General features: G+C 41.8%; 1 protein-coding gene across 3 annotated transcripts in view; it reads left to right on the top strand.

Moving 5' to 3' along the window:
* Positions 1–1,526: 1,526 nt before the first annotated feature.
* The window catches only part of slc8a2a (solute carrier family 8 member 2a), an 80,317-nt gene continuing 72,230 nt past the window's right edge, over positions 1,527–9,613 (top strand). For all 3 annotated transcript variants that reach the window (XM_061248272.1, XM_061248273.1, XM_061248271.1), the window contains exons 1-2: positions 1,527–1,607; positions 9,448–9,585. In XM_061248272.1, coding sequence (XP_061104256.1) covers positions 1,542–1,607; positions 9,448–9,585 — 204 coding nt within the window. In that variant the 5' untranslated portion in view covers positions 1,527–1,541. The remainder of the gene's footprint in view (positions 1,608–9,447; positions 9,586–9,613) is intronic.

Here is a 9,613-nt window from a genome sequence, read left to right as displayed (position 1 = left end):
TAGGCTGCCCGAGCCTCGGACTGGAGTACCGAAGGCCTTTTTGGAGCAAGAAGGTTGGTGGAAAATAAACTTGTATGCCCGTGCTCTTCTGCTGGTAGTTTCTGCCGGAACTTCTCCAATGTTGAGTTGCCCCTTACGAATTTACTTTGTAATCCTTGTGATTGTCTAGCGAAATCCGAAAGCACAAAGAGTCTAAGAACAGCAGGTCATACACGAACAGAAGGGTAATCCACTAAACGATACGATACCATCGATACCATCTACCATCGATACCTCGAGTGGTGTACACAGCAAACCCCTGTCCGTGAAACGGACTCAACAAGCCATATCTCCAAAACGGATTGGCCAATCCTGACAAGTGATACCTCATGTGATACACTGTTTATCATGTTTCGTCACATTTTTTTAAAAGAACATTTTTATTTTCCATTTTAAAAAGCACAGTGATATACCAGAAATAGCCCTAAGATTGCCGTACTAATGACGAATTTCACGTTGACACTGTGTTTTCCTGCTTCTGTATCTGAACCATAGTTGGGAGACATTGTGGAACCAAACCACTATTCCTTTTCGATTCCTGGACCGAAGCTGCTAAATATATATAACACCCAACTAAACAACTTAGCTGCTTTCTGCTGCAAAACCGAAGAGTCCTTAGGCATTTGCTTCTTTTATTGCACCAAGGAAAATTGCATGGTTTATTGCACGACCGGCTTTTTTCCGCGACTATACTGTCTATCAAAACGCACACACGCCACTTACTTGCCCGGCGGCCTCACATACACACAGACCAATCGGAACACGCAAAACTGAAACAATCAAAAACTAACCAAATCCATAATAGATTTTAATTCCAAAAACGAAGGGTGGAGAAACATCAATAAGAAAATATGGGCAAAAAAACGGTTTCATCCAAACTGCCCTGGAATTGTTTTGGGGGAAAAACCAAAACAGACAATGATGAGCCTTGATCATATTTTAGTGTGCTTTAGATAAGCCTGATTGATACAGTATATTTATTATACCCTCACAGGGGTGAGTGGTTGTATGATTTGAAAGGGAGTGTGTATTTTCAGCACCTAATAGCCATGGTAGTTTTTCTATGTACATAGTAGAAATACAGTTCTGGGGTGCCTCCATGCCTGAGAGTGACCATAAACAGAGGGTTTTTCTATGGGTTTTGCTGAAGAGCTGAATTATTAACAGGGCCAGGTCTCATGCTTCTGAAATCTCTTTTCCCTTGCAGGAGGCTCAGCCTGACCTCCCAACAGTGTTCCCCCAAAGGATCCATGGAACTCCACCCCATGCCCCCTTTGCTGCTCCTCTTGCCCCTCCTTCAGTTCTGTGCCTCTGTGAAGCAGAATGCCGAAGGACGTGGCTCAGCCAGTGTGTCACTGCAACCCGGCAGTAATGGCAGCAAGACCTGCAGTGGCGTGGTCATCTGTTCGCCTGGGATCCTTCTACCAGTCTGGGGTCCCCAGAGCCCTGGTCTGGGGGAGCAGGCTGCACGGGCCATTGTCTACTTCCTGTGCCTCATCTACATGTTCCTGGGTGTGTCTATCATCGCTGACCGCTTCATGGCAGCAGTCGAGGTCATTACCTCACAGGTGCTTGAATTTTTTATTGGACAATCTTATTTTACACTCAAATCCCAACAAAGCAGGAAACTGTCAGGTTCCAGAACAATTAGACCCAGTAGCGAGACCACAGAAGTGAGTTCAGAGTCTTTATTAACTTAATGGCGAAGGTCAATAGCCAGCAAACAGAATCAGCAGGGTATAGGCTGTTTGTAAACGAAAGTTCAGGCAGAGGGTCGGTACACCAGCAAACAGAGATAACAGGGATAATCCAATACGTCGACGTCACTGGCAAACTAACTTAACTAACGGGGAAGCCAAACAAAAACAGAATCCAGAAACGAAAGTTGATAATCCAAAACGGTTTGCAAAACTACGGGTCAAAACAAAACAGAAGGATAAAGAGAGAGGTGGAAGTCTAAGACAGAATAGGTTGTAGCAGAAATCAATCAGAAATAAACGCTGGAGAGTAATGGTAAATGGTAAATGGCTGGCATTTATAAAGCACTTTTATCCAAAGCACTGTACAATTGATACTTCTCATTCACCCATTCACACACACACTCACACACCAACGTTGATTGGCTGCCATGCAAGGCACCAACCAGCTCGTCAGGAGCATTTGGGAGTTAGGTGTCTTAGTCAAGGACATTTCGACACACCCAAGGCAGGATCGAACCGGTAATCCTCCAACTGCCAGATGACTGCTCTTACCTCCTGAGCTAATCTCGCCCGAGTATGGTCGGGACACATAACAATCTGGCACCGAAAGACAGAAATAAAGAGGTTTTAATACACGTAACTAACTAGAATTCAAACTAGACACAGGTGGGAACAATGATAGTAGACAGGAAGGAAGTACATATAAGGAGTGAACAGGTGGAGAAACGAGACACAGGTGACACAAATTAATGAATGGAACAGACTAGTGTCAGTAACAATAAACAGAAACCGTAAGCACCTAGACAAAATAGACAATGAAAAACACAGAACCTGAGAGAAACTAGAATTGGAATTTAAACCAATAAACAAGAACATCCCACCCAGCCCCAGCAAGCCCTCCCAGTACCATGTGTGTCACATATGAAATATACCAGACATACCAGCAGATCACATACATTTGGATGGGATTCAAATATACACTATATATGAAACAGATGGGTTAGGTGAAACGTAAAAAAGCATCACTAAATGTGCTGATGGTAATGTAGTGTTATACAGTATGTGTTTGTGTATAAGAGTGTGGGTGTGTATGTGTATAAGCATATTTCTATACTACTCTCACACAAAAAAAAAATATTATACCGGTCTTGCTCATCCCTGTCTCAAACAGAGACTCTTTCCAGAAAGGAATTTGTAAAGATTAGATTTGTTTTAGAAGTTAAAGCTGTGAAGCCGTTGATCCGTATAGGCAATGCCGCTCTCCATGTGCAACTACTGTATAACTTTTGCTCAGCAAACAATTGGCTTGGGGTATGGTGAGGGATGGGCAAAAATACTCCAAATTCAATTCCTGTATCATAGTAAACAACAGATTACTACTACCTGGAGTACCTGGTCATGCCTTTTTGGTTGAACTCCCTGGCCGTTTTCCAAACCATGGTGATTGACATTCTGCGGGACATGGTCTCCCAGTTCGTGTTTTTCTATCTCGATGACATCCTGATCTTCTCTCCTTCGCTAGAAGAACCCGTCAACCAGGTTTGACAAGTTCTCCAGCGCCTATTAGAGAATCAACTGTTAATGAAGACGAAGCGTGAGTTTCGCTAGTCTACCATTCAGTTCCTGGGTTTCGTGGCCTCCAGGGGGCAGCTATAAATAGACCCCGAGAAGACCAAGACGGTGATCAACTTGCCTCAACCCACTAACTGCAAAGAGCTGCAGCTACAGCTCAGTCACCACCCCTCTCACGGCCCTCTAGTAAGGTCACTTTTTGTTGGACTCGGGAAGCCCAGGCAGCGTTCCATGAACTGAAGAAACACTTCACCTCTGCCCTCGTACTTACTCTGCCTGACCCTGAAAGACAGTTTATCTTCTGATAACAAGGTACATCCATGTGCATTCTTCTCTCGTCACCTCACCCCCACCGAGAGAAACAACAACATCGGTGACCAAAAGCTACTAGCCCTGAAATTGTCTTCAAAAAAGGGTGTCACTGGCAAGTCTCCTACCTCCTGGGTCAATTGGGTAGAATACACCCAGTAGAACTCCCTGCCTGTCTCCTCCACTGGTCTGTCTCTGTTCGAGTGCTGTCTCTGCTACCAGCCATCACCCTTCCCGGAGGAAGAGAGAGATGTTGTAGTTCCTGCCATCCAGCTTCTGATTCATCATGATCAGAGCTTGCACCACTCTTCTTTGTCATGTGACCGAAATTAAGAGACAAGCCGAGCACATTTGACACCCTGCACCTTGTTACACTGTGGGACAGAGAGTTTGGTTATCCTCCTGGGACATTCCCTTAAGAACCATCTGCCGCAAGCTATCCCCACTATTCATCGGTCCTTAATCCGAGCACTGACTCCATCACCCAGGTCATCAGTCCCTCTGCAGGGGGGAATGGGAGGGTTATGATCTGGAAGAACACTCTTGTACTCCTCAACGTGATATCCTGGACCCTTCCCTCATTTGTGACTTTTTCCGTGAGCACCCTGACCAGGCTTTTAGGGTCTCTTGTGTCCTCGCGTTTTCTGTTTCCTGCCTTTGTTTTCATGTATCTTATCCTTGTTTGCTTTCCGTTGTCATTCACTCACCCATGTCTAGTTACCTACTTCTCTGCACTCACACCTGTTTGTCATTTCATTTAATTTGTCATTGTATTTATACCCACCTGTCTGACTTGATTCTTTGCCAGATTGTTATGTGTCCCAACCATACTCTCCTGCGTTTTCCTGCCTGTCTGTTCCATGCATCGACTTGTTGTGTACCCCAACTTCTATTTTTGGATCTGCCTTTTGTTTTGTTTCCAGACTGCCTGTTATCAGACTCTGCTTACCCCTTCGGATTTTGATTCTTGGATTGGGTTTTGTACCTTTGCCTATTTGGACTGCTTTCCAGTGTTTTGACTTTTGCCTGCTTGTATTACAAACTTTGTTACCCTCACTGTTCCTGTTTGCCACTGCCTATTTCATCTCCAAGCCGTCTAAAAAAGACACTGGTTTTTCCAAGTTCTGGGTTGCGATTGGTTCTTGGGTTCCCATACCTGATAAGCTCATTTGTGTTTAATGATGATGTTGTTCCTGATTGTTGTACCAAAAAGTGTATGGAAGCAAAACAAGCAAATTACTGCGTCAGCTGTAGAGTAAGCTATTAAGGTAGGCTATGCCAACAAACAAAACATATTGCAATTGTATCATTACCTCATGCTTGACAGTTAGGTATCTCTTGGAGGTAAAATAGTCTAGCTAACTTCTTAAAAATGGTTGCTAACTCAGCAAGCTGAGTAGTTAAGTATTATGTCTTTTGTGTGACAAATCTAGCTAGTTTACTAACTATTTAGTGATAGCTAGATTTTGTGAAGGGTTAAAAAGACACCACAGTGGAAAGCTTTAGCTTTCAAGAACTAGGTTTGCCCACAGTGGAAAGGGGGCTAATGACAATTAGAGTTTGGGGGATGGATGTGGAAACGTGTTTTCAGTATTTCGAAAATATAAAAATACATGGTATTTTTTCATACACCATACAATACAAATTACACTCGGTGTGCACTTTATTAGGAAGATTTGTACAGCAGCTTGTCAATTTAAATATTTAATCAGCCAATCATGTGGCAGCAACTAAATGCATAAAAGCATGCAGATAAGGTCAAGAAGTTCAGCTGTCAGAATGGGGAATAAATGTGATCTAAGTAATTTGGACCGAGAATGATTGTGAGTGCCAGAGAGGGTGGCTTGAGTATCTCAGCAACTGCTGATCTCCTGGGATTTTCACTCACATCAGTCTCTAGAGTTTGCAGAGAATGGTGCGAAAAACAAAATACATCTACTGAGCAGCAGTTCTGCAGGAAAAAACACCTTGGAAAAAAAACCACCTTGTTAATGACAGAGGTCAGCTGGGAAGGGCCGAAGACTGGTCGAAGCTGACAGGAAGCTGACAATAATGCAAATAACCATGCATTACAACAGTGGTATGCAGAACAGCATCTCTGAACACACAACATGTCAAATCTTTAAGTGGATAGGCTACAGCAGTAGAAGAAGTCTAATAAATACCTGAAGTGCTCACTGAGTGTATTTTGTATTCTGTATCAGAAATTTTGTAGAAATACTGCTCATCCCTCGGTATGGTACTACAGTGATGACCAAGTAGCATTTTATCCAAATAAATTTTGTTTTCAACAGTGTATACAGTGGGGTGCAAAGATTTGGTGCCCATGGTTTAAATGTCTGTCACAATGAATCTGTATGTGATCAAAAGGTTTTTAGGTTTTGCTTCAGAAACTGCATTTTTAATGTCACCCCTCAAGTTTTCAGTGGGGTTGAGGTCGAGGGATTGAGCTGGCCACTCCATTACCTCAATCCTTTTTGTCAGGAACCAAGATGTTGCTCACTTACTCGTGTGTTTGGGGTCATTGTCTTGTTGAAACACCCATTTCAGGGGCATTTCCTCTTCGGCATATGGCGACATGATCTCTTCAAGTATTTTGATGTATTCAAACTGATCCATGATCCCTGGTATACAAACCCAACACCGTAGTATGAAAAACATCCCTATACCATGATTTTTGCGCCACCATGCTTCACTGTCTTCACAGTGTACTGTGGCTTGAATTCACTACCCCGGGGGTCATCTGACATACTGTCAATGACCAGAAGACCCGAAAAGAACAATTTTACCCTCATCAGTCTACAGAATGTTCCACCATTTCTCTTTGGGCCAATCAATGTGTTCCATGGCAAATTTTTACAGATTCTGCACATGCCCTTTTTTCAACAATGGTGCTTTATGGGGGCTTCTTGCTGATAGCTTAACTTTGATCAAACGTCTTCTGACTGTAACAGCACATACAGGTAATTGTAGATCATCTTTGATCTTTCCGGAGCTGAGAAATGGCTGAATCTTTGCCATTCTGACTATTCTTTGATCCATTTCAACAGTAGTTGCTGATTTTCTTCCACTTGTTTTGGTTTTTGTTGCCATTTTTTAAAGTATTGTAGCTGAGCATCCTATAATTTGCTGCACATATTTATACGTTTTCCCCTCTCCAAACAAATTTTTTATGAAATGACATGTTTGGAATGGCCCGTTTTTGTAATGTTTCTGTATTTGTTCTGTATGTTTTCATGTTTATTCTTGTTTATTATTCATTTTTCATATGTACCTGGTTTATGTTTTCCATTACAGTTCTCTATTGTCCTCCCCTGTTATGTCTGCGTCTGAATGTTTACCAGTCTCGTCACTCCCCAGTCTGCGTGTCCTACTATGCGTCGGGTGGTTACGGTAGTTTTCGGGTTTTCAACATTTTTTCTAAAACTCGCGCTTCTTACTTCCTGCTTTTTCTTGGTAGTTAAATGTTGTAAAGCACGATTCTTACTAACTACTACTAATCTAGGTTTTGTACAGTACTAATCCGATTAATACACTTACTGTCTGTCTAACTAACTAACAATCACTTTTATTGGGTAGTTTAGAAATATTCATGTAACTAACTCACTAACGCAATCTCTTAGTATTTCTGTACTGTTCTGTAACTCCGCCTCCCTATGCTATCCCTGATTACTCGTTTAGTTTCAGCGAAGTGTTCGCACCTGTCTCTAACTATCACTACGTCTTCAAACTATGCAAATGTCTACTCCCTAATCCGGAGTCATATGTTTTACATGTTTTGTTTCGTGCATCCAGTCCGCGTTTTCGTCTCCCTCCCGTTATTATGTTATTACCCTATTATGTTTCCCCACCTGTTGTCTATTTGTTTAGCTCACCTTTTTCTCTGCCCCGCCTAGATTGTCACCTTCCCTCTTGTATTTAAACCCCATTCTCAGTATGCTTCTTTGTCAGAACGTTGATCATAGTAAGTGCCGATTTTGTGTAAGCCTTATTATTGAGATTCTTGATAGACACCCCTTTGCCTTGACTTCCGTACCTGCCTTGCCCTCTTGTTTTGTTTGTTTGGTTTCTGGTTTTTCGATGTTTTCGCTTTGTGTTTTTGACTACGAGTTTGTTTTTGCCCTTCTGTACCTTCGCCCTGTGATTTTCTGGATTTTGACCTCTTGCTTGTTTTTTCAACCATTCTTTTGCTTTTCGTTTTTGCTTTTTCGTGTACTGGATCTCTTGGCTTTTGACTACTGAACATTAAAACTACGATTTTGGATTATCCTGTGGTCTGCGAATGGGTTCTCTGCACCGTACATAACAATTTTACTTAGCAATTCAAAAGGAAATATATAAACATTTGCTTCCCTTCATCCTTATTAAAGGACAATTAATGACATCTGTTTTTTCACAGAATTAATTAATTATCTAATTAAACTCCACATTGCTATTATTTTGAACACGGCCCTTTCAATGAATGAGTCAATTACTCAGAACAAGCAGCGTGCATGTCATGACAGTTGGGTCTGTTGTTTTTTCTATTCCACTACTACATCTATAAGTAAAGTATTTGCCATGCAGAAATATCACTACTACTAATAACAGTGGTTCATCAGGTTACTGATGTTGTACTGCTATTTTCTTGAACACAATTGTACTTTATTAAACAAAGAACTACATGGCAGAGTTGTCAGAAAGAACAACCTCAACACAAAATGAAGCGTCTGAAGTATGCAAAAGTAAACATTGAGAAGCCTGAAGCCTTTTGGAACAATGTGCTTTGGACTGACAAAGCCAGTATTCAACTTTTTGGCCGCCACCAAAGAAGGTATGTTTGGAGAAAAAAAGAGTGAAGCCTTTGTTGAGAAGAACACCTTGCCAACTATTAAGCTTGGAGGTGGATCCATTGTGCTTTGGGGTTGTGTGGCAGCTGGGGGCACAGGAAATATTGTGCAAGTGGAAAGAATGGATTCCACCAAATATAAAGAAATTCTAGAGGCTAATGTTCAAAGGCCAATCCAGACTTTGAAGTTGAAGACAGGTTGGGTATTCCAGCAAGACATTAATCCAAAGCGTACCTCAACGTAAACGGTAAACGGTAAACGTTTGACATATATATAGCGCCTTTATCCAAAGTGCTATCCAAAGTACCTCCAGGAAAGACAGATTAAGGTTTTGGAATGGCCACCACAGTCCCCAGACCTGAATATTATTGAAAATCTATGGAGAGATCTCAAATGCCATACATGCAAGGAAGCCAAAGAATATTTCTGAGGTAGAGGTGTTCTGCCTGGTAGAATGGGGGGAAATTCCAAAAGTGAGAATTGAAAGACTCTTAGCTGGCTAAAGGAAGTGTTTACAAGCTGTTATCATTGCCCGTGGAGGAGTTACAAAGTACTAACTGACAGGGTTCCCAAACCTTTGCACAGGGCCTTTGAAAAAATGTGGGGAAAGGCACCATTGACAAAATAATTGTTCACAGCAGTTGAGCCATTTTGGAAATTAAAAAGAAGTGGTCAAATTTTAAGGTGGATGCAAACTGCATCAGGAAACATTACCATAGCCAGGAATTAATAATACTTGTTGCTAGTAAGTAACAATTCTCATCAGCCCATGATGAGACTTTTTATGGTGCCACGAAATGGGGGAGGGGCTATGTATAAAAAGTGCTGTAATTTCTACATGGTGAAACCAAAGTGTATAAACAAATATCCTTAAAAATGAGCTAAAATCCTTTTTTTTTTATTATATTAAATTAATCGTCTTAATATGTCTTTGTCCCAACCATTATGGAGGTTTACATAGAATGCACTAAGCATTGAAATGCACATCATTGTGACAGGAAAAGGAAGTAACCATCACCAAACCTAACGGGGAAACATCAGTGACAATGGTGCGGATCTGGAATGAGACTGTGTCCAATCTCACACTCATGGCCCTCGGCTCCTCTGCCCCAGAGATCCTGCTGTCAGTAATTGAGGTACGGTACAGATCATCCCATTAATACA

Source organism: Conger conger, chromosome 7 (assembly GCF_963514075.1).
Source record: "Conger conger chromosome 7, fConCon1.1, whole genome shotgun sequence".
Taxonomy (NCBI): Eukaryota; Metazoa; Chordata; class Actinopteri; order Anguilliformes; family Congridae; genus Conger; species Conger conger.
This window is presented reverse-complemented; position numbering and strand designations above follow the sequence as displayed.